This window comes from Mizuhopecten yessoensis, unplaced genomic scaffold (assembly GCF_002113885.1).
Source record: "Mizuhopecten yessoensis strain PY_sf001 unplaced genomic scaffold, ASM211388v2 scaffold7635, whole genome shotgun sequence".
Lineage (NCBI taxonomy): Eukaryota > Metazoa > Mollusca > Bivalvia > Pectinida > Pectinidae > Mizuhopecten > Mizuhopecten yessoensis.
In genome coordinates this window covers 485,742-512,726 of record NW_018407146.1, presented here as the reverse complement: position 1 = coordinate 512,726, position 26,985 = coordinate 485,742, and the positions used below count along the sequence as shown (strand labels likewise).

The 26,985-nt window shown below is 37.2% G+C and overlaps 2 protein-coding genes across 4 annotated transcripts in view; one reads left to right on the top strand and one right to left on the bottom strand.

Moving 5' to 3' along the window:
- On the bottom strand, positions 1-10,818 carry LOC110454012 (kielin/chordin-like protein). 3 transcript variants are annotated; one of them, XM_021503308.1, is made up of 15 exons: positions 10,715-10,818; positions 9,039-9,182; positions 8,703-8,846; positions 8,367-8,510; positions 8,032-8,175; positions 7,696-7,839; positions 7,360-7,503; positions 7,024-7,167; positions 6,697-6,831; positions 5,132-5,251; positions 4,108-4,260; positions 3,212-3,364; positions 2,483-2,626; positions 1,754-1,882; positions 1-424 (listed from the first exon to the last, which is right to left on the bottom strand). In XM_021503308.1, the coding sequence occupies exons 1-15, from the start codon at positions 10,767-10,769 to the stop codon at positions 54-56; spliced, it is 2,268 nt and encodes a 755-aa protein (XP_021358983.1). In that variant the 5' UTR covers positions 10,770-10,818; the 3' UTR covers positions 1-53. The 3 variants fall into 3 exon arrangements, with proteins under 3 accessions (XP_021358983.1, XP_021358985.1, XP_021358984.1); XM_021503310.1 differs by lacking the exon at positions 4,108-4,260; XM_021503309.1 differs by lacking the exon at positions 8,703-8,846.
- Positions 10,819-16,345: 5,527 nt separating this feature from the next.
- Positions 16,346-26,985, top strand: part of LOC110454032 (serine/threonine-protein kinase sck1-like) — a 22,065-nt gene continuing 11,425 nt past the window's right edge. The window contains exon 1 of the mRNA XM_021503352.1: positions 16,346-16,431. The gene's annotated coding sequence lies outside the window, so the exon portion shown is untranslated. The remainder of the gene's footprint in view (positions 16,432-26,985) is intronic.

Here is a 26,985-nt window from a genome sequence, read left to right as displayed (position 1 = left end):
ACGTTTTAATGCTTTATTTTCTAAATTCTTACAAATGTAAAATCGGTAACTCGTTAGTTTCCACCCTCACCCGGTAGAGTGTGGAACGTGCAGTGCCATAGTTTCGTACACAGGGCATCGCCAAGGTTAGAACACCAGCACGAGTTACAGCCATCCACATCCGGGAACATGTCGTGGACGTTGTACTTCCTTCCGTTGTACGTACATTCGGTCACATCCCGTTGGTCGGTAGTTTTGACGTCACACACTGCGTCGGTACAGAGCGCTCCACCATGTGCCGAACAAAAGCACGAGTTACAACCATCCGCGGTTTTCCAGCTGGCACCCGCCCAGTAAACCTTTCCGTTGTAGTGGCACCCTCCTGTCTGACCACCACTAAGGAGGTCAAAGGTTGTCGTGCGTGGCTGGGTTGTGGGCAAATCACCTACAGTAACGATCATGTAATTAAATTGAAACAATAGCACATCGCACATTGAAACATGCATTTTGTTAAAGTGCTGTTTTGAGATATTTCGCCTTCTTAAAAGCCAAGGTCATGTGACAACAATATATTCACTTGCGAATGAACAAAGTGCGAACCGTTCAAAGTGTGTCGACACTAACATCACACCATAGACATGTACAACACTGTATCTGGCTACACCATAGACATGTACAACACTGTATCTGGCCACACTGCTTAAACCACATATCACCAAAGGAAAGACATGGTAGGCGATGGTAACAAAGACTATGTACTATGGTCTTCCCGTGTTCACACGACTGACGCTATACAAAGGGAATACGTTTGACCACGTCCTATTTACTCGGGAAGTTATCAAATAACAATTGGTGTTCACACATATATATATGTGACCTTCGTTAATTCACGCAAAAAATCCTTGGAAACACAGGTAATATGGTTGATACTTTGATTCGAGTAGAGATCGGTGGAGCAAGATATTGATATGTTTATGACGGTAAATCGTTGAAACCGTTGCACAGGAAGTGATTTGTACTGTGGTCCGGGAAGTCATTAGTACCGTAGTCTGAGGAGAGATTGGTACTATGGTCCGGGAAGTCATTGGTACTGTAGTCTGAGGAGAGATTGGTACAACGGACGGGAATTCATTGGTACCGTAGTCTGAGGAGAGATTGGTACCATGGTCCGGGAAGTCATTGGTATTGTGGTCCGGGAAGTCATTGGTAGTATAATTCGGGAAATTATTGGTTCTGTGGTCCGGGAAGTCATTGGTACTATGGTCCGGGAAGTCATTGGTACTGTGGTCCGGGAAGTCATTGGTACTGTAGTCTGGGAAGATATTGGTACTATGGTCCGGGAAGTCATTGGTACTATGGTCCGGGAAGTCATTGGTACTATGGTCCGGAAAGTCATTGGTACTATAGTCCGGGAAGTCATTGGTACTGTGGTCCGGGAAGTCATTGGTATTATGGTCCGGGAAGTCATTGGTACTGTGGTCCGGGAAGTCATTGATACTGTGGTCCGGAAAGTCATTGGTACTTTAGTGCAGTTTACTGTAAAAAACTCGACCTACGAGGAAATAAAGAATGTCTGTCTGTCTGTCTTGTTGATTCTAAAATTTTATTTTAAAGAAAAAAGAACAAGAATTGCTCTATTTTTTCTCCAACTGTTTATCTTATTTTACTTTTTATTTTGAAATTGTTTAAAATTTTAATTAGCTATGTTTAAGGTATGATATCGGCGTCTAGATTATCGTATTTTGTATGTCCAGCCTTGACCAGTTTTACTCACGTCCGACGAGACAGAACATTTCAGTGCACCCTGCATAGCCTCCATTTGAACAGAAACAATGGTTACAACCGTCCGCCGCGGCCCACGTGTCTCCCGGTTTGTACGACACACCGTTCACCTGACAGTGACCTGTAATTACAACCATGTACGTTATAGAGTTATAATGTAAAAGAGTGCAAGCTAGGAATGGCACACTCTTCGTCTTCCTGAAAATACTACCTACACCAACGACGCAACCCAGGTATCATATTCCGTCTTTGCGTATTGCAGAGTTATCTTCTCTTGTGAACCGGTATTGATTGTTACGTCATTGGTTTGTGTGAGGAAATTACGTCGTTTTCTCAAAAATTGATGACGTTACTCTCACAAACAAATGACGTAACAATCAATACCTGCTCACAAGAGTAGATAACTCTGCAATACGTAAAGACTAGGCAGCCACGCCACAGAGGGAGCTGATATAAAACATACACTTTTTTACTTAATTCCAGTCTGTAAATTATATAGGTTGACAAAGAATGCAAACTGTGGCTAAAGCGTAAAAGTGATTTGTATTAAAACGTAGTTAACGTATAACAAACAAAACAGCAATATGTTCGGGATGCGGCTACTTATTATAAATTACCTTCAACTATTATAAATTAAACCTACACAATTGCTAATTTTTTATTGTTGCAACACATGTCCTGTATACAATAGACTTGACCCAGTAAACTAGTATATACCTACTTGGATCTGGTGTCGTGTAGCCGGCTGCACACGCTTTCTCTGTGCATATTACGTGACTGTTGAAACAGACGCAACTGTTACATCCGTCGCTTGATGCAAATGATTGGCCACTCGAGTAATAGGCGCCATCGTTAATACAGGCCGCTGTAAGAAAGGTCGGACTCTTTATACCGTCACACCGCTATACCAAGTAAACACAAGCTTCCAAATAATGACACCAATAGTCGTATTCCCAATGACTATGAAATACATCATTTCACATATATTAACGAATAAATTATTCCCACAATATCAATTTAATTAAAGCAGAATTTTTATGGCGATTCTTTCGCGAACTTAGTGACCTCCCTGTGTGTACTCGTTTCTTTCTAGAACTTAGTGCACCTCCCTGTGTGTACTCGTTTCTTTCGAGAACTTAGTGAACTCCCTGTGTGTACTCGTTTCTTTCGAGAACTTAGTGACCTCCCAGCTGTGTGTACTCGTTTCTTTCGAGAACTTAGTGCACCTCCCTGTGTGTACTCATTTCTTTCGAGAACTTAGTGCACCTCCCTGTGTGTACTCGTTTCTTTCGAGAACTTAGTGACCTCCCAGCTGTGTGTAATCGTTTCTTTCGAGAACTTAGTGACCTCCCTGTGCGTACTCGTTTCTTTCGAGAACTTAGTGACCTCCCTGTGTGTACTCGTTTCTTTCGAGAACTTAGTGACCTCCCTTTGTGTACTCGTTTCTTACCTCCGTTGCCATTAGGCACGTTTCCTACGCACACCTCTTTGCTGCACGAGACTTTCCCTACACTGCACGAACACATATTGCAGCCGTCAACGGCGGTAAAGCTATGTCCGTCCATGAATATGTTACCGTAGTACGTGCATGTAGGTTTCGGCGCTGAAAAACATGGATAACCGTAAAATGTTTCAGTTTCCCATTCTTTATGCTTAAAATCATGGTAAAAATCACGTTATTATGGTTGCGCGAGCTTTACATCTTTAATCAAAATCAAAGAATAGTTATGCTTCCATTTACAGAACGAGTAGATCGCAGTTCGAATACCGGGAACATTATATCTGTATTTTTACGAATTAACATCGTAGTGAACATAAAGACATTCACAGATGTTTGAGGCCGTGCCTGTTTTAGATATGTCTGGTATAGTCTGACCCGAACATGAACATGGTTTTGAGGTTCACATACACACTTAACAGGATACTCAACATATAGTTAATTTTCGCAACTTATTTTAAGGCTTACCCATTATTTGTTGATATCAAAATGCGAGAAATGTGCCAATAACAATGCATATAGACTACCCCCCTCCCCCAATGATGACTTAATAACTATAAAGAGACATAACCGAAATTAGTTTTGTTCGCGAATTGCTATGTAATAATAATACTTATAGTCCCTTGCCCTATACAATGGTGTTATGACCTATCATTTGTCCTTTGTAAGATAGAAATGTGGTCTTTGTTTGCTAATAATGTTTGAAAACATCTTAAGGAATCACACTTTTATAATTTTGAAACAACAATTTTGGAGTTTTGTCCGTTGAATGATATGGATCAAAGTCTCAAAGTATCATGGACAGCTAACTACTTACCACATGTATTAATGGTGTATTCTATACTTACGTTCCACAGGCCCTAGACAAAGCATTTCGGTGCATGAGACCATGCCGCCCCTGGAACACTCACAAGTGTTACACTTGTCCAGGGAGGGGAAGTGGTCCCCGACCCTGCGGACGGTACCATTGTACATACATGTGTTGATTTGACTAACCCCATCTGTAATAAATGAGGATCATAATATGTTTCCTTTTTTTCAGTTGGCGATGCAGTCTTTACTCCAGTTCTTATCAATGTTCAATGATTGATGTATAAAACTATTCATTTATTCAGCTGGTCACTTGCTGGAAAACCTACACAATCTCATTCTTGCGTTTATCTATATATAAGATATTTCCAAAAAATGTCTAAAGTAGATCGAAATATTTGTTGATATAGAGCGCAAGAGAAAGGTTCATATAAACCCTTTATAACCTTACAAAATTACACGCTTTGACCACAACAGATAATTTACGTTTAAAGTGATATTTCACATAAACCTTGCAGCGATAAGTTCAAATTACAAGGTTATTGTCAATCAAATGGTCTATTAGCAGACTCCATCACATATAAGTAAGGAAACTTATTTTGAAATGTGACACGTCGATGACGACTACGAAACAAAGTACGTATAGTTAGGGTTGGGGCACTCCAATGCTGCAGTGGAGCGAAACATGTACCGTCATTTGGAAAGTAGATCACTGCACCCAATGGGATTGAGATCTCAAAAAGAAAACTAATTCATAATGATCTAGCTCTAAGTAGGTCACTGCAACCAATGGGATTGAGATCTCAAAAAGAAACCCTATTTCATAATGATCTAGCTCTAAGTAGGTCACTGCAACCAATTGACTGATCTCAAAAAGAAACCCTATTTCATAATGATCTAGTTCTAAGTAGGTCACTGCAACCAATTGACTGATCTCAAAAAGAAACCCTATTTCATAATGATCTAGCTCTTAACTTTACTTCTACAAGAAACAACCTTATCTGTTACGGTCCACTGACGCATTGCAGGGGGAACCGCTCCTCTACAACTTATAATACTTACTATCACACATCATATAAGTACACGCTGTCATCCCGCTGTTACAGAAACAAGTGTTACAACCGTCTGTCGAATTGAATTTGTCGCCGGAATTATACTCGACACCGTCGTACAGACACGTTACTGTAACATTGGAATGCAATATCGTAATTATGAGTCACAATAAACAACAACGATAATAACAATAACAATAACAGAGACTATCGAAGAAATTACAAAAGTTTTAAATTTTAGTTCGAACTCAAAATCGATAAAACCAAATTGAAAGCATGTTCGATGCTGTTTTCAAGGCATGTTGCTGTAAAAAGTGGATGCAATCTCGTAACTATGTCTCCATTAATAGAAATACGTAATAACAACACCGGATATAATATGGAAGTATAAACAAAACCGTTATTCATACACAAAACCGGCCAAATTAGATTCAAAATACATCCAACGCCATTGTACCGCCACGTTACTGTAACAATGGGAAGCATTCTCGAAATTATCAAAGTCCCCATGAATTATTATCATTTTATCAGAAAGTTGTGATACATGCAGTTATAAACGCAGCTAACACTTTTGATAATATCCACATAGAGGTAGGCTTATTGTTTACCAACTGAGGATCATTGAAAATGAAATGTCATACATTTGTTTAACACAGGGTACAGGGTATTATTATGCTGGAAGTTACAGGTCGTCTGGAAAGGAAGTTGATTATAGGGTAATACGGAGTTGTATTTATCTACTATATTGGTAACAAACAAGGAAACAATCGGAACTCAATTGTATAAGAAATATGTTGATTAAAACAAAAGCAAAAAAAAAATTTTTTTTTTTTTTTTTTTTTTGGAATAATAACATGTTCTGCCATTCAAACACGTAGAATACAAACATCATTTCACGCCCACCCACCCAACATCCTTAAAAGCAGTTTCACATCCAATGATTTTGAAAATTAATTTCTTTCATTTAACAACTCTAACAGAAAACCACCCATTAATATCTGAATCAGAGGTTACTCATCGCCGAAATGATACACATGGGTATACATGTATACTGGGTGGTTATGACGGTAAGAACTCAAGATTAATGCAAACTAGATCTGTTATGTAGGAGGTATTGTTACACAGATAACTCTTATTACACAAAATTAATAGAATTCTTTTTTCATAAAATCTACAAAAGAATCTTCTCATCAGCAATTACAGGAAATAATAAAAACATGTATTTACCTGTAGCTCTTAATGTTCTGTCAGATATCACAAAAATGTATTTACCTGTAGCTCTTAATGTTCTGTCAGACATCACAAACATGTATTTACCTGTAGCTCTTAATTTTCTGTCAGTACCTTCCGTACAGACTACAGTTCCGTGAAGACATTTACACGTGTCAAACAGAATCTTCTCATCAGCAATTACAGGAAATAATAAAAACATGTATTTACCTGTAGCTCTTAATGTTTTGTCAGATATCACAAACATGTATTTACCTGTAGCTCTTAATGTTTTGTCAGATATCACAAACATGTATTTACCTGTAGCTCTTAATGTTCTGTCAGATATCACAAACATGTATTTACCTGTAGCTCTTAATTTTCTGTCAGTACCTTCCGTACAGACTACAGTTCCGTGAAGACATTTACACGTGTCAAACCCGTCCACGGCGGGGAACGTTTTCCCGTCACGATATTTCTTCCCGTCGTATGTGCAAGTCTCTGGAAAAATAATCGTTAAATTTGTTCTTTTTCGAAAAGCTTTTTTTCATGGAACGACGTTGATATTTGTACAAAATAATGTGTCAAAATATTCTAAAACAGGTGATTAACTTTTTGATATTTGTGAACAAGACAGTTTTCTGTTCTTTGAATAATTTAAGTCTTAAGGCAGGATTATGCCAGCATACTTACTTTTCCTGCTGTCGTTGATGTCCCTTTCAGAGACACTTTCCGTACAGACTACAGTTCCATGAAGACATTTACACGTGTCAAACCCGTCCACGGCGGGGAACGTTTTCCCGTCACGATATTTCTTCCCGTCGTATGTGCAAGTCTCTGGAAAAATAATCGTTAAATTTGTTCTTTTTCGAAAAGCTTTTTTCATGGAACGACGTTAATAGTTGTACAAAATAATGTGTCACAATATTCTAAAATAGTTGGATTAACTTTTTGATATTTGTAAACAGGACAGTCTTCTATTCTTTGAATAATTTAAGTCTTAAGGCAGGATTATGCCAGCATACTTACTTTTCCTGCTGTCGTTGATGTCCCTTTCGGAGACACTTTCCGTACAGACTACAGTTCCGTGAAGACATTTACACGTGTCAAACCCGTCCACGGCGGGGAACGTTTTCCCGTCACGATATTTCTTCCCGTCGTATGTGCAAGTCTCTGGAAAAATAATCGTTAAATTTGTTCTTTTTCGAAAAGCTTTTTTCATGGAACGACGTTAATAGTTGTACAAAATAATGTGTCACAATATTCTAAAATAGTTGGATTAACTTTTTGATATTTGTAAACAGGACAGTCTTCTATTCTTTGAATAATTTAAGTCTTAAGGCAGGATTATGCCAGCATACTTACTTTTCCTGCTGTCGTTGATGTCCCTTTCGGAGACACTTTCCGTACAGACTACAGTTCCGTGAAGACATTTACACGTGTCAAACCCGTCCACGGCGGGGAACGTTTTCCCGTCACGATATTTCTTCCCGTCGTATGTGCAAGTCTCTGGAAAAATAATCGTTAAATTTGTTCTTTTTCGAAAAGCTTTTTTCATGGAACGACGTTAATAGTTGTACAAAATAATGTGTCACAATATTCTAAAACAGTTGGATTAACTTTTTGATATTTGAGAACAGGACAGTCTTCTATTTTTTGAATAATTTAAGTTTTAATGCAGGATTATGCCAGCATATTTACTTTTCCTGCTGTCGTTGATGTCCCTTTCGGAGACACTTTCCGTACAGACTACAGTTCCGTGAAGACATTTACGCGTGTCAAACCCGTCCACGGCGGGGAACGTTTTCCCGTCACGATATTTCTTCCCGTCGTATGTGCAGCTCTCTGGAAAAATAATCGTTAAATATGTTCTTTTTCGAAAAGCTTTTTTCATGGAACGACGTTGATATTTGTACAAAGTAATGTGTCAAAATATTCTAAAACAGGTGATTAACTTTTTGATATTTGTGAACAAGACAGTTTTCTATTCTTTGAATAGTGTAAGTCTTAAGGCAGGATTATGCCAGCATACTTACTTTTCCTGCTGTCGTTGATGTCCCTTTCAGAGACACTTTCCGTACAGACTACAGTTCCGTGAAGACATTTACACGTGTCAAACCCGTCCACGGCGGGGAACGTTTTCCCGTCACGATATTTCTTCCCGTCGTATGTGCAGCTCTCTGGAAAAATAATCGTTTAATATGTTCTTTTTCGAAAAGCTTTTTTCATGGAACGACGTTGATATTTGTACAAAATAATTTGTCACAATATTCTAAAACAGTTGGATTAACTTTTTGATATTTGTGAACAGGACAGTCTTCTATTCTTTGAATAGTGTAAGTTTTAAGGCAGGATTATGCCAGCATATTTACTTTTCTTGCTGTCGTTGACATCCCTTTCAGAGACACTTTCCGTACAGACTACAGTTCCGTGAAGACATTTACACGTGTCAACCCCGTCCACGGCGGGGAACGTTTTCCCGTCACGATATTTCTTCCCGTCGTATGTGCAAGTCTCTGGAAAAATAATCGTTAAATATGTTCTTTTTCGAAAAGCTTTTTTCATGGAACGACGTTGATATTTGTACAAAATAATGTGTCACAATATTCTAAAATAGTTGGATTAACCTTTTGATATTTGTGAACAGGACAGTCTTCTATGCTTTGAATAATGTAAGTTTTAAGGCAGGATTATGCCAGCATACTTACTTTTCCTGCTGTCGTTGACATCCCTTTGTGAGACACTTTCCGTACAGACTACAGTTCCATGAAGACATTTACACGTGTCAAACCCGTCCACGGCGGGGAACGTTTTCCCGTCACGATATTTCTTCCCGTCGTATGTGCAGCTCTCTAAACAGCGAAAAATACAACAAATAGATATACCTGGGCCTAGATGTTCAATAGAAGGAAAGCAGTTGATTTATTAGTTTCTGTACCAAAACTCAATACGAAATTGTTATTTTCTTGTTTTTCACATACGATGACATATTGATAATTATTTGGATGTTTATGTATGGTTTTTATGTTTAAATCGACATACTATAAATATATGGTGCAGATAACGAGAAAAGACACCATGGGATATGTAGCAAAAGAGCACAGAACGAAAAGGATAATTATCCGAACTTGTGCTTGGCAGAGATCTGTTTATGTTATATCCATTATTCCTGAATATGTAGTATGCTCGCGTACAAAACGATCACATGTTGGAAAACAACCAATCGATTTAGTTCGAAAATACAGGAATAATGTTGAGAAGGTGACGCCTCAACTTTTCAACGACAGATAGGGTTAATAAGACGTATCTAAACTGAGATCACGTACTGAGGTTTTAGGCATCCTTCAACGGACAATATATCTAAGGTCAATGTTTCTTGGTCGTGTAAGTTTCATTTTCGTCATGCCCGAATACTTCTGGACGTTACTGTTCAGAACAGGTAAAAAGTGCTGACTGAACATACTCTTATCTCCTCATGTTGGAGGTCAAAGGTAAAAGGTCAATTTGATAGAATATTATATGAGTAAAGGACTAGGGGCGTTAGGGTTATCTCCGGCCTCATCAAGGTTTTAGAAATAGTTGTGATATTCGTAATCTGGAATAAATGAAGTACGCAAATATAAAATTTAAAATTCATTCAACAACTGGTTAGGAAGATATGGCTTTGATGAGACATAAACCCGCAATTTCATAACAAAATGCATAGATATCGTCTGTTTGATTTTCGGTTGGAAATTGACCGCTTTGAAGAAAAGAAACTAAACACTCTTCAAGTTTTGAAAGCCTCCGCATGCAACTAATAGATACATATTTGACATGCTTAAACATTGTCATACCAGTATATATTTGACATGGTTAAACATTGTCATACCAGTATGTATTTGACATGCTTAAACATTGTCATACCAATATATATTTGACATGCTTAAACATTGTCATACCAGTATATATTTGTAGAAAGGATTTTTTGTTTGTCACATGCGGAGGCTTTCATTTCTGCATGCTAAGTGTCCAAAAACACCATATTTTTGCTATTTCTGCATAGCAACGCAATTTATATGCTATGGTAGTGTATACGCATGCGCATTGGAAAAATTATTCACCAAGAAAGTTAGCAACAATTAACCAATATGATGTTGTTTATAACAAAAATTGGTCTGTAAATTCAAGTTGATTTTTTTTTTACTTTTGACTATATTTGGACAATCTTATTAGTGGTTTATTTATCAGTAAATTAGCAGCTGATGATGTTTAATTTAATATCAAATCACTTTCTATGTTGATAGCTAAAACAGTAAATGATAGTAAATGATTCTACAACCTAGTTATATGTATGTTAGTGTTTTGGCGATATTCTGTCGCATGTAAAATATTTAATACCCACCCCTCGCGTAGACGGAGAACCAAAGCAAGATGAAAAATAACAATAAGGTCTTCATTCTGTTATCTGATCCAATAATATGCTGACTTGAACGACAGTGCCATATATATGTCTTCAGTAAGCGTCTTATCAATTGTGTCAGTGGTATGGAACACCGCCGACGCAACAGAGTCAGAGAGATATATTGTAAGTTAAATTAGTTTTATAAACGGTAACACTGGTTTAATGAAAAAACATGGTCTTTATAAACAAACGTTGCTTTATGGACAGAAACAATTAACAGAAATATGAATTTGGGAAAAAAAACGTCCTTTTCAGGCATTCAAAAACAAAAAACATTGTCTTTATGAAACGAATAATTGGTTGAATGGACAAAAGCATTGTTTTAATAGGCAGAAATATTGAATGACAGCTTTCAGGGTTGAAATAATTGGCTGTGTTTACAAGATCATTGATTTTATTTGATTTACAAAAACATTGGTTTTATTGTCAGAAAAACGGTTTAATGGACAAAACTTAAATCAAGATCAGATATATTATTTTCAGAAATGGAAACATTGGTTTCATCAACATAGATTTATGAACAATATCAAAGGACATAACACCGAAATGGAAACATGATTTTACAATGCTTTTAACAAAAGTTATCAAACTTTACTTCAAATAAATATCTTACTAAGGGAATTGGGTAGTCAAACGTTTTTCCTTCGGGAAGTTTGGAGTTCACTGTAATATTTTCTATTTTCTTTTGGTCATGTGTTTCCATACAAACCACACTAACAGACAAAAATGTGTCATTTATTACAGATTGTGTGACCTAATCGGAACATATGTGTTAGGCTTGAATATGTACAGGCCTGCCCATGAGATTTAGCAGTCCGACATGTTTTAAGCCAAGGTTAGATAAACGGTACCGTTTCTAACGGAAGTCAATATTTTTCTAGTCGGAGAGTGAACTACAAGTACAATTTGTAAGTTATAAATCAGTAGAAGATGACTGACAAGACGGTAGTTGTATACTGGACATTGCCGGTCCTAATTGTACAAAGGGAATGTCCAATTAGAAATAAAAATAAATATAAAGGTTTGATTAACAAATTATTTGGATTTTTACTTTGCCTGTCAGGATTGTTGTTATTTGGTGATTAAAGTATGAGTCTGAAATGTAGAAGAGGCGTTAATATACCAAAAATACGAAATAAAAGTTTAAAATGAAAAGTTGTAATTTTTAAGCAGAATCGATATAAAAATTATGGAACTAGACAAGAGGTCTGTTGGAAAACCCGTGTGCGTAATCGCAGAGGCGATTTCATATCGGTGACCCAAATACCATGTTTTTTTACCTGTTTAAAAGTAAAAATTCTCAATTTTAATCCAACCTGACATTCAATAGGAGTGCCGTGAATATTCAATTTTATAAAAATATGTCTATAATTGCTTTGCTATAAATAAGTGTTATTTCACACTGGTCTGACACATTCTGTTGTAGATTTTTGTTGTTAGAATGCAAAAACATAATAGTTATGTTTAGACTCATATTCATCATGATTGAAACAGTTTCGTTTTAACTTAATTAACGTTAGTGCAGGCAAATTTGTCACATAAGTAAGGGTTTCAGTTAGTAATTCGTCCAAATACAGATATATTCAAATGCCGACAAGCACCAGTACAAAAAGAAATTTGACTGGAATGCTTATAAATAAACATTATTGTAAAAACGCCAGAATGACGTCACGGAGCAACATTTGTGACGTCATCAGGCCGTGGTTTTGCTCAAAGGTGCAGGCAGTTTCGCCACCTTCAAACATTTCACTTATGTAACATTTTGTATGTTTATATACACAAGTCGTACTGGTACAAACAGCTCCAAATGTGTGTGTGTAACGATGATTTACATTGAAATAAATGGCTTTTCTTAGTTGTGATAGTTAATTCTCAGTAAATTGAAGTAACTGATAAATGCTGTTTGAGAAAGATGGCTGGGACCGGATGTGAAGAGGTCAATTTACATGAATCGGAATGAAGACTCAGTCCTGAACAAATATAAACTCCAAATCGGTGCCGAAAGTTATTTTTCATAATCGGGTCCGGATGAGAGGGTCCAGGGCTTTCAACGGTCGTCTTTTCCTCCAACATTTGGATACTTTGTCGTCACATATATATCTCCGATCGTCTTGCACATCAACTGAAAATAAAACGATGTTTTGGCTTGAAACCTGATTTAATAGAGACTGTCCCAGGTGTTGTAAATGTACTTACTTTTTCATTCATAGATAAGTCTTTGGTAATAACGCTGTAGTTAAAGATGGCCGTCTCTACGTACAATCATCATACGATTGTACAGCAGTACTACCAGTCCGACAATAAATTCTTTTCATGTATAAATCTAGAACATTTCTTGATGGTGTTTCGATAAAAGTGTTGTAAGGTGGCTGAATGTTAGACACAGTCAATACTTTAAAAAAGATACTGGTTGATCCTTTTCTAAATACACATTGCATGAAAATGGAAAATGAGTTATCAAATCTTCCCGAGCGTCATAACAGTAAACAAGTATTGGGTAGTCAGTACATTGTATGCAAAAAAAGTGCACTTGTAGAAAAACAATGTGTTAACCCCACTTTAACCCTTCGGGATCCACTTGGTGTTCATGGCAATGTTAAATATCCCGCACAGCTAAACCCTAAAACTATATCTTTATGTGGACAATTTAAGGATCCCCGTCTCGCTGTAGGCAAAACACTAGAGTATTCTACAATGTTTTTCGTTTTTTTTTCAATTTAAGATAATTTATTGTTTCCAAAATAAAAGGATGAGACGCAAGGCATAATCCTTTGTAAGTCTTCTCCACTTCCGGTTACAGGATGTGGTACAACATTTCCGGTTACAGGATGTGGTACAAGTACATTCAACACAGGAGTTATGATGGACAGGTAATACAGATTGACTTTTTAAGAGTATGATTAGTTTTGGTAATAGTGAGTCGAATTGTTAAATTTATTGAGGTTTGAAAAACTGTAACTTGAGAATGCAATAACATAAACTGTAGAAAGTTAAGATATGTAAAGGTATAACAATTACAACCATACACAATGATAGTTCCACACTATTGTACAATACCAATTAACACAAATACTCACTTCCCTAAATACACACAATACATTCTAATGTATAAAAACACAGATACTAGTTACACACAGATTGTACAATACCATTTAACACAAATACTCACTTCCCTAAATACACACAATACATTCTCATGTATAAAAACACAGATACTAGTTACACACAGATTCATCACTCACACCCTAAGTACTCATTATAGACATATATTGATATAAACCATTATATATAATATGCATTATCGATCTAAAACTAGTTCACAAGGGTAAACACAATGGATATACCTACACACATACACATGTTGATACACTCACTGATACACCCTCGTACAACTCTAAATATACACTTATAATAACACACAACTATAAATGATACTAGTCTCTGTATACAAACATGTCTATCTTCTGGCAGTGTAAATAGCATCAGATGTAAAGTAATAACCTACTCACAGATAGTACATTGATATGTAACACTCTAAATAGATTTGATTACTATAGAAGATTACAGACATGTAATTAGAAAAGGTTATAAGATGTACAAAGAGTCTGTGTAGGTCAACATGGGTATTTAGACATAATGTAATTTGCTAGAATAATAACTACATCAACTTTTTAGGACTAAGGATGCATGTAGATACATGATCTAGTATGCATTGATTGTCATCGATGGAGAGTAAATGACTCCCTTTAATCAGTATATTAGCTGAAATGTAGCCAATTCTGTTATATATTAAAAAATGATGGAGTAATGAAGAACACCCTCAGATTGATGTCCACAGGTACATTGATAGTTATCAATAAGGTGATCACAATGCTTAACATAATTAAGATTACTTACTCAATGTTTTAGCTGGTATAATAAAAGTTAAGCATATATATAACATTATCATCGTAGGAGGATGACAACTTTTATAAGTTGACAAGGAGAGTGATTCTGTTATTTCATTGTGTAAGGGAAAAACACTATTTTGAAAGAAATTTGTTCTGGCAAATAGTATTTGAAAGTATCTGTGATCTCTTATTTTATAAGTATAATTTTGATTTTAATTAGTTAAACGTTCTATTATTTCATAAAGATAATTTGGTGTCATGTGGTTAATAATTTGTATAGTAGTATCAGACTGTGACTGTTTCTTCTAACTTGTAGCTTGTCAAATTCGGATTCATTATATAATTAGCAATGAGATGTACGTTTACGTAGACCACTAATTATTATCATGGCTTCTAATTGAATATTTTCAATTTAATTAATTTGGGTTATAGAACAGTTATTCCAGACAACGTCAGCATATTCTCATATAGGTCTTATAAAAGATTTATATCTTGTTCAAGAGTTTTTCTATCAACTTAAAAAAAAACATTCAGAGAAGATTAAATCTTGCATATGCTTTTTCACAAGTTATATTAATATGATTGTTCCATGTCCCAGGTTTATTTAAATTTAGACCTAAGTGCTTATAAGATTCACTATAAGTTATGATGGGATTATTAAAAGTGATAGGTGGGTGGTGAACATTTCTTCTGGAAACAGTAAGCCCTACTGTTTTGTTAGGGTTAAAATTTATATACCATTTATTAGCCTAATTATTAATTGAATCGAGATTTTTATATATTATACCATTGAGTAGAATACATTCCAAAAGCCAGCCCTTGAATTGGTCGGTCTGTAAACACAACACACAATATATTTTTATTAGAATTTTGAACTTCTGATACAATGAATCCATTATTACTGCTCTCTAGATCAATAGGTCTGTCAACAACAAGATCATTGTTGGTATATACTAATACTCCACCACCAAGTCCACCGCTTCTTTATTTCCTTAGGGTGAGAGCTTAACTTAAGTCTGCTGTTCGAGATAGTATAATTTAAATGAGTTTCAGTGAAACAGAGGATATCATTATCTTAAAATTCAGTCTCCAACACATCAATCTTATTACGTAACGATGTTATATTAACATTGATAATAGATAAATAAATGAAATAATGGCGGTTATTGGAGAATTGACAAGGGGTTTGGTAAATTTCACCACATAGAAATGAGAGAGAGGCTTATTACAGTAGAGCAACACATATATTACTTATGTAACTACATACCTGATGGATAATGAGTATAATCTGTGAAACACACTAGTGGAAAACACACGATCATGACGCATTAACACTTAACGCACACAATAATTCAAGTAATCAAAAATAAAAAAAATAAGCAATACAAAAATACAAATACAATAGACCTGTTTTATCTTAAATACGTTAACCTCTCCTTAAGTTCTTTATGGATTTAGGGTTCGAATCTTACTAATTCAATCCCGTTACGTTTTTCACTTAGAAAACTGTTGTTGATTTATTTAAATATCATCTTTATTACTTTTCATAAATGTACTTCACACAAATATATTATTCTTTTTTAGAAATAATCTACATTTTAAGCTTTGTTCTTACCGGAGAAAGTTTTCAATGAATAATTACACTTTTTGACGTTTGCACATGGATCCTTAACAAAGGTGGCGGGGAATCCCCTACATTGAAAATCCCCAAACACTCCGACAATCTCTGTATCGAGATCTGTGGAGCTGGACTCTGGTGATTAGACTGTGAGTATCTTTTCATATATCTTTTGGTGTAAAACATATTTATTACTTTTGGAGCTTTTAGATATGTAGAAATAAAGACAAACAACAGGATGTGTCGAAATACAGATTGACAGTGACTGGTCTGACGTTTAATCAGTACTTATAGACTTACTGCGCAGTAGGCCTCTATGGTTTGTACACTGTTAATTGAATTATTTAGAAAAATATGAACCGTAATAGTTTGGATCGCTTGAATGTCTGTTTTTAGTGTCCTGAAAGTATGCGGAGATGAGCTATAAGTAAAATGTTGCTGAGGAATTATTCATAAACACACAGGGCTGGTAGCCATTCCTGAGTTATATTTGTAAACAGCGTGTAAACATGTTTCATATACACAATGCTACAACCGTGTGGGTTTTTACTTAACTGCCCTAGTTTAATTGTATTTTAACATCAACACTCGTGCCTCCTTTTTCATGGACTGAAAATTGCTGGTTTTAATATTATTTACGATGATTTTATATCTTATGTTTTTTACACATGAGTCATGCAAGTTTATCATGCGGGGGTGAATCAAACCTATTTATAGCTTTTACTGTTTACGTATGAACCCTGCTATATGTTTTATTAAATTACATGTTTGTTGACGTGTTTTTTACATCGTTGAATAAAATTAACATTCCAATTAGTAATAGAGGTTATACTCTTTCAGATGCAATTCAATTAAACATGATGTCAATATAGTATCGTCTGTTATGACTGCACACATACGTGATACTAGAACGCTATCACGTGATCGCATGTATTGCGAGGGGAATACCCTTTGTCAAGCAATGCTGTTTTTACATTACCGAGCTTAGGTAATGTAAAAACAGCATTACTTGACAAAGGGTATTTATATTTGACATACATATTTTATTTATTTGTGGTTTGCTACTATATTTATAATACTTAACTTCATATTCTAATTGTAATATTTATTGAAAAAAGTGGAACGGAATGCACAATACAATATCACACATTGATGTAGAGGACGAATTTCATTTTGTTCTTAAATGTCCATTTTATTCCGATTTACGCAATTCATTTATTAAACCTTTCTATATCAGACATACAAGTATGTGTAAATTCATTAAGTTGTTATCCACAGAAAATAAAAAATAAATAACTCATTTGGCCAAATATGTAAGAATCGCCAGTAGAAGACGAAAAATGAACTGAATTAAGTCAATTGTGTATCTAGTGTTTGTCAGTAATGCATTATTATGTCCTTATCATCAAATATTTTTCTATTATTAATTACATCATATTTAGCAGTGCAAGATATCTCTCGACACTTCTATGAGTAGGTGTGGAAGTGGTGTGTATGTGTTATGAGAAGTTCTTTTTACACAACCAATAAAAAAGAAAAGAAAAAGAACTTCTCATATTCCATACTTACCAACCTGAAGACAATGTTTAGACAGTGTGTGTATGTGTATTGTTGTTTAATTGTTCACTTTATGTTACACTGTATATATACACAACTGATGAGCTGTAAAGCTTAAGGAAATAAATGAACTTGAACCTTAAGATGTGAAAAAGTGATTTTTTAGCAGTTAATTTTCCTGCCTATTCGACCTTACTTGTCCTTAAATTTCACAGAAAAAAAAGTTTTACATAATTATTACAGGAGATGCATTAAATACAATTTCCTTGTTGAAACGTGAAAGTGTTATTATTATTATTATATCAAATACATACTCTATAGGAATATTATGTAATACATCAATACCACATGGCATATAAGTCTGATGACCAAATATCAGACCGAGGGCTTAAGCATTGGTCGATAGCTATAAGGCATGTCATATATATTTTACAATGTTTACTCTTTTTATCGTTTATTGTCATATTGCAACTTAGATCTAATGATGATTTAAATATACACAACTTTGGCGATACACATTAAGTTTTAATGTGAATAACAACTTAACCTTCGGTTTATTAATTCAAATGATATCACTGGACTCGAAAACGTTCAGCTAATGTATCCTGAGTGGGAATCGCTGTCTGTAACGCGTACTCTATTTCTCTGGTCGTTGCTATTGTGGTCGTCCTTAAGTATCGTGTTTCCATCAATAGTGGCACCAGAACAAGCTAGCCAACTCCAAGAATTCTGTTAGCAGTGTGACGGGGGTGACTTCTCTTTCTTTCGTTGGCGGGTTACCTTTCCCATCATCAGGAGAAATCTCTTCAAATTGTTCTATCTCATTAAGCATTTATTGCATTTCATCTTGTAGTGATTGTAAATGATCTTTGGACATGTTGTTTAGAACTGATGACTAAGATGCCGATGTCGCTTTTGTCGACAAGCTACATGAAGCTGTAAGACATGTTCTTGTTGCCCTGAGTATTATTTCGATGCCATGAGTGTTATTTATATGCACTGAGTGACATTTCTGTACCCTGAACATTATTTTGTTATCGTGAGTGATATTTCTATGCCCTGAGTGACATGTCTATGCCCTGAGTGTTATATATACGCACTGAGTGACATTTCTGTACCATGAACATTATTTCGTTATCGTGAGTGATATTTCTATGCCCTGAGTGACATGTCTATGCCCTGAGTGTTATATATACGCACTGAGTGTCATTTCTGTACCATGAGTGTTATTTCTATGTCCTGAGTGATATGTCTATGCCCTGATTGTTATATATATGCATTGAGTGTCATTTCTATATCCTGAATGTCATTTTTTCACCATTGGTGTTATTTCTATGCCCAGCGTTTTTTTTTTATGTTTATGCCCAGAGCATTTTTTTACCATGAGTGTTATATCTATGTCCTGAGTGTTATTTGTAAGCCCTGAGTGACATTTGGATGCCCCGAGTGACATTTCTAAGCCCTGAGCATTATTTCGTTATCGTGAATGATAATTCTATGCCGTGAGTGACATGTCTATGCCCTGAGTGTTATATATATGCACTGAGTGTCATTTCTATATCATGAATGACATTTCTATACCATGAGTGTTATTTCTATGCACAGAGGGTTTTATTTCTATGCACAGTTTTTTACCATGAGTGTTATATCTTAGCCCTTAGTGTTATTTGTACGGCCTAAGTGACATTTGTATGCCCCGAGTGACATTTATATGCCCTGAGTATCATTTCTGTACCCTGAACATTATTTTTTTATCGAGAGTGATAATTCGTTTATATATGTGTTATATATATATGCACTGAGTGTCATTTCTATATCCTGAATGACATTTCTACACCATAAGTGTTATTTCTATGCCATGAGTGACATTTCTAGTTCTATACCCAGAGGTACATTTCTGTACCCCGAGTGACATTTCTATACACTGAATGTCATGTATATGCCTTTAGTGTTATTTTTGTGCCCTGGGTGACGTTTGTATGCCCTCAGTATAGTTAAAATCTCTTTACCCCTATTTCAAGAATATGATTCTTAAGGATTTATGTATATTTACTCTATCGGGCACTGTTCATCTTCCCCAAAAGGCCACAACCTCCATTTATGCAACGCTAATTCTCCTTGACCCAAGATATTCCAGACCAACTCTGCCCAAAAGGTTACCACACCTTCAGTTATACAAGTTGAGCCATCTTAGCCCAGTTATGCTCTACACCAAATCATTGAAAATTTATTTAGCCATTCTAGTAGATTTTCTTTAGTGAAAAGGTGCCAGACGAGAGACGGAAGCCGATGGACGGCGGATCATGCCATAAGCTCATTTGTTCATCAGGCAGATGAGTTAAATCAAGCGATTTTAATGGCGAATGTTTTGATTGTTATTTCAGCTGGCATACATCGTATACAGGTTATTAAAGCACAAGCGGTAAAATGATTACATTGTTTGTTTGTTTTTCTGGGGCGGAAAAAAAGTGTGACTGTAGAAATATGGTTCTTTGATTTTACATAGATTCGGTCTTGATCCACCATAGACACCATTTCTCATCTTCATTGCTTTCTATTTGTGATTTTCAAGAATCTTTTTCCAGTAGAACTAGCTTTCATCTCAACATTCCCTACCAGATTTGAATGCCACTCCTTTGACAAATGTATTGTGTTGTTAGTGAACATTGTGCTGGCTAGGATTTCCTGAAGGCGAAAAATGATAACAAATCACTATAAATAAAATCAAGAATCGAAGAATTTTAATTACACATTAGATTTCATACATTAACAGCGATTACGTTTTAGATCCCTGTCCCATTGGACTGCCATTTTTCCTCTATGAGTAGCCTCCCCTTGACATCAGTTTAGACATACCAGCAGCAAAGTTAGGCCAGGATACTTCTGTGGAACAGATAGCGATGGAGGTCCAGAGTTATGTTGAAAGTTGACACTCGGAACACTTGTTGATTACATTTGTTTATTTCATCATTGTTATTTCCCATAGATGTCCCGCAATGTATCATTTCCTTTTCAGAAATTATTTATCAATGTCATAATCTTGGCGGAGGAAACATATTCCTGTACTTAATTACAATGTTAGGCATAGGGGATTCTTGTAATCAGTATACTGAATACGTTTTGCAGTTATCTCCCTTCATTCAAACTTGAAAAGAACAGATGTATTATTGCGTGAACTGACTAATTTTGATTGTACAGCCTTGTTAGCTTTCATGAAGATATGTTTGTATTATTTCTTTGCGGTAAACATTTGTATTATCCAGCATTCCAAGAAAGACAACTCGATAACACACAGACACACCCTCATTCACTCACACACGCCCACACACACACACACACACACACACACACATCCCTTCACCATGTCCCGATATAGACGAATGTTTCTTTGTGGATTTAAACTATGTTCTTTTAAAGTCAAGGTTATTATCACAACAGTTCTTAAGAAAAGCAAGCCAAAACATTATATATGTTTACAAAGGACCGTTCACTGATATCAGGATGGTTCATGGAACACTTAACTAATACATCTTCGAGACAGGTGCAAACAATTGAAGATATCTGTTCTATTATTCAAAGATAGATGCAATTCAACAGAGGATATCTTCAATTGAATTGATCTTATCTTCAATTCAGTTGAAGGTAGGTATAAATATAACATTTAAAATCAATAGGCCTGCCCTAGGAAGACATGCCGTTTTGCAGGGAGATATTTTGAACCACGCTGTGTTTTAAAGGGAGACACTTTGACTCGCACTGTCTTTTACAGGGAGATACTTTGACCCACGCTGTGTTTAACAGTAGATATTTTGGCCCACCCTGTGTTTTACAGGGAGATACTTTGACCCATGCTGTGTTTTACAGGGAGATACTTTGACTCGCACTGTGTTTTAAAGGGAGACACTTTGACTCGCACTGTGTTTTACAGGGAGATACTTTGACCCACGCTGTGTTTTACAGGGAGATACTTTGACCCATGCTGTGTTTTACAGGGAGATACTTTGACCCACGCTGTGTTTTACAGGGAGATATTTTGACTCGCACTGTGTTTTATAGGGAGATACTTTGACCCATGCTGTGTTTTACAGGGAGATACTTTGACCCACGCTGTGTTTTACAGGTAGATATTTTTACCAACGCTGTGTGTTACAGGGAGATACTTTGACCCACGCTGTGTTTTACAGGGTGATACTTTAACCCATGCTGTGTTTTACAGGGAGATATTTTGACCCATGCTGTGTTTCACAGGTAGATATTTTTACCAACGCTGTGTGTTACAGGGAGATACTTTGACCCACGCTGTGTTTTACAGGTAGATATTTTGACCAACGCTGTGTGTTACAGGGAGATACTTTGACCAACGCTGTGTGTTACAGGGAGATATTTTGACCAACGCTGTGTTTTACAGGGAGATATTTTGACCCATGCTGTGTTTTACAGGGAGATACTTTGACACACGCTGTGTTTTACAGGGAGATACTTTGACCCATGCTGTGTTTTTCAGGGAGATACTTTGACTCGCACTGTGTTTTACAGGGAGATATTTTGACCCACGCTAACAGGGAGATACTTTGACCCATGCTGTGTTTTACAGGGAGATACTTTGACCCACGCTGTGGTTTACAGGGAAGATACTTTGACCCATGCTGTGTTTTACAGGGAGATACTTTGACCCACGCTGTGTTTTACAGGGAGATACTTTGACTCGCACTGTGTTTTACAGGGAGATATTTTGACCCACGCTGTGTTTTACAGTAGATATTTTGGCCCACCCTGTGTTTTACAGGGATATACTTTGACACACGCTGTGTTTTACAGGGAGATACTTTGACACACGCTGTGTTTGACAGGGAGATACTTTGTCCCACGCTGTGTTTTACAGGGAGATACTTTGACCCATGCTGTGTTTTACAGGGAGATACTTTGACACACGATGTGTTTTACAGGGAGATACTTTGACCCATGCTGTGTTTTACAGGGAGATACTTTGACCCACGCTGTGTTTTACAGTAGATATTTTGGCCCACCCTGTGTTTTACAGGGAGATACTTTGACTCGCACTGTGTTTTATAGGGAGATACTTTGACCCACGATGTGTTTTACAGGGAGATATTTTGACCAACGCTGTGTTTTATAGGGAGATACTTTGACCCACGCTGTGTTGTACATGGAGATATTTTGACCCAAGCTGTGTTTTACAGGAAGATATTTTGACCAACGCTGTGTTTTATAGGGAGATACTTTGACCCACGCTGTGTTGTACATGGAGATATTTTGACCCACGCTGTGTGTTACAGGGAGATACTTTGACCCACGCTGTGTTTTACATGGAGATATTTTGACCCACGCTGTGTTTTACAGGGAGATATTTTGACCCATGCTGTGTTTCACAGGGAGATACTTTGACTCGCACTGTGTTTTAAAGGGAGACACTTTGACTCGCACTGTGTTTTACAGGGAAATACTTTGACCCGCACTGTGTTTTACAGGGAACTGTGTTTTATAGGGAGATACTTTGACCCACGCTGTGTTTTACAGGGTGATACTTTAACCCATGCTGTGTTTTACAGGGAGATATTTTGGCCCATGCTGTGTTTCACAGGGAGATATTTTGACCAACGCTGTGTGATACAGGGAGATACTTTGACCCACGCTGTGTTTTACGTGTAGATATTTTTACCAACGCTTTGTGTTACAGGGAGATACTTTGACCAACGCTGTGTGTTACAGGGAGATACTTTGCCCAACGCTGTGTTTTACAGGGAGATATTTTGAGCCATGCTGTGTTTCACAGGGAGATACTTTGACTCGCACTGTGTTTTACAGCGAGATACTTTGACTCGCACTGTGTTTTACAGCGAGATACTTTGACTCGCACTGTGTTTTGCAGGGAGATACTTTGTCCCACGCTGTGTTTCACAGGGAGATACTTTGTCTCACGCTGTGTTTTACAGGGAAGATACTTTGTCTCACGCTGTGTTTTACAGGGAAGATACTTTGATCCACACTGTGTTTTACAATACTTTGACTCGCACTGTGTTTTACAGCGAGATACTTTGACTCGCACTGTGTTTTACAGGGAAATACTTTGACCCGCACTGTGTTTTACAGGGAGATACTTTGTCCCACGCTGTGTTTGACAGGGAGATACTTTGTCCCACGCTGTGTTTGACAGGGAGATACTTTGTCCCACGCTGTGTTTGACAGGGAGATACTTTGTCCCACGCTGTGTTTGACAGGGAGATACTTTGTCCCACGCTGTGTTTGACAGGGAGATACTTTGTCCCACGCTGTGTTTCACAGGGAGATACTTTGTCTCACGCTGTGTTTTACAGGGAAGATACTTTGTCCCACGCTGTGTTTTACAGGGAAGATACTTTGATCCACACTGTGTTTTCCAGGTAGATATTTTGACCCACCCTGTGTTTTACAGTGTTTTACAGGGAGATACTTTGACTCGCGCTGTGTTTTACAGGTAGATACTTTGACTTGCACTGTGTTTTACAGGGAGATAGTTTGACTCGCATTGTGTTTTACAGGGAGATATTTTGACCAATGCTGTGTTTTACAGGGAGATACTTTGTCTCACGCGGTGTTTTACAGGGAAGATACTTTGATCCACACTGCGTTTTACAGGGTGATATTTTGACCCACCCTGTGTGGATACTTTGACTCGCACTGTGTTTTACCGGTAGATACTTTGACTTGCACTGTGTTTTACAGGGAGATAGTTTGACTCGCATTGTGTTTTACAGGGAGATATTTTGACCCATGCTGTGTTTTACAGGGAGATACTTTGTCACACGCTGTGTTTTACAGGGATATACTTTGACCCATGCTGTGTTTTACAGGGCGATACTTTGACACACGATGTGTTTTACAGGGAGATACTTTGACACACGCTGTGTTTTACAGGGAGATATTTTGAGCCATGCTGTGTTTCACAGGGAGATACTTTCGCTGTGTGTTACAGGGAGATACTTTGCCCAACGCTGTGTTTTACAGGGAGATATTTTGACCCATGCTGTGTTTCACAGGGAGATATTTTGACCAATGCTGTGTTTTACAGGGAGATACTTTGACCCATGCTGTGTTTAACATGAAGATACTTTGACCAATGCTGTGTTTTACAGGGAGATACTTTGACACACGCTGTGTTTTACAGGGAGATATTTTGAGCCATGCTGTGTTTCACAGGGAGATACTTTCGCTGTGTGTTACAGGGAGATACTTTGCCCAACGCTGTGTTTTACAGGGAGATATTTTGACTCGCATTGTGTTTTACAGGGAGATATTTTGACCCACGATGTGTTTTACAGGGAGATAATTTGACACACGCTGTGTTTGACAGGGAGATACTTTGTCCCACGCTGTGTTTTACAGGGAAGATACTTTGATCCACACTGTGTTTTACAGGGTGATATTTTGACCCACCCTGTGTTTTACAGGAAGATATTTTGACCTACACTGTGTTTTACAGGAAGATACTTTGATCCACACTGTGTTTTACAATACTTTGACTCGCACTGTGTTTTACAGGGAGATATTTTGACTTGCACTGTGTTTTACAGGGAGATGTTTTACAGGGAGATACTTTGACTCGCACTGTGTTTTACAGGGAGGTACTTTGTCCAACGCTGTGTTTTACAGGGGGATATTTTGACTTGCACTGTGTTTTACAGGGAGATGTTTTACAGGGAGATACTTTGACTCGCGCTGTGTTTTACAGGGAGATACTTTTTCTCACGCTGTGTTTTACAGGGAGATACTTTTTCTCACGCTGTGTTTGACAGGGAAGATACTTTGACCCAGGCTGTGTTTGACAGGGAGATACTTTGTCCCATGCTGTGTTTTACAGGGAGATACTTTGTCTCACGCTGGGTTTTACAGGGAAGATACTTTGACCCATGCTTTGTTTGACAGGGAGATACTTTGACTCGCACTGTGTTTGACAGGGAGATACTTTGTCCCACGCTGCGTTTTACAGGGAGATACCCTGTCCCACGCTGTGTTTTACAGGGAAGATACTATGACCCATGCTGTGTTTGACAGGGAGATACTTTGTCCCATGCTGTGCTTTACAGGGAGATACTTTGTCCAACGCTGTGTTTTACAGGGAGATGTTTTGACTTGCACTGTGTTTTACAGGGAGATGTTTTACAGGGAGATACTTTGACTCACACTGTGTTTTACAGGGAGATACTTTGTCTCACGCTGTGTTTTACAGTGAAGATACTTTGACCCATGCTGTGTTTTACAGGGAGATACTTTGAAACACGCTGTGTTTTACAGGGAGATACTTTACAGGGAGATATTTTGACTTGCACTGTGTTTTACAGGGAGATGTTTTACAGGGAGATACTTTGACTCGCACTGTGTTTTACAGGGAGATACTTTGTCCAACGCTGTGTTTTACAGGGAGATATTTTGACTTGCACTGTGTTTTACAGGGAGATATTTTGACCCACGATGTGTTTTACAGGGATATACTTTGACACACGCTGTGTTTGACAGGGAGATACTTTGTCCCATGCTGTGTTTTACAGGGGGATACTTTGTCCCACGCTGTGTTTTACAGGGGGATACTTTGACTCGCACTGTGTTTTACAGGGAGATACTCTGACCCGCACTGTGTTTTACAGGGAGATATTTTGACCCACGCTGTGTTTTACAGGGAGATACTTTGTCCCACGCTGTGTTTTACAGGGATATACTTTGAAACACGCTGTGTTTTACAGGGAGATACTTTGACACACGCTGTGTTTTACAGGGATATACTTTGAAACACGCTGCGTTTAACAGTGAGATACCTTGACTCGCACTGTGTTTTACAGGGAGATAATTTGAACCACGCTGCGTTTTACAGGGAGATACCCTGTCCCACGCTGTGTTTTACAGGGAGATACCTTGAAACACGCTGCGTTTTACAGGGAGATACTTTGAAACACGCTGCGTTTTACAGGGAGATACTTTGAAACACGCTGCGTTTTACAGGGAGATACTTTGACACACGCTGTGTTTGACTCATTCTGTTTTCTAATTAGAGATACTTTGTCCCACGCTGTGTTTTACAGTGAGATACTTTGACTCGCACTGTGTTTTACAGGGAGATAATTTGAACCACGCTGCGTTTTACAGGAAGATAC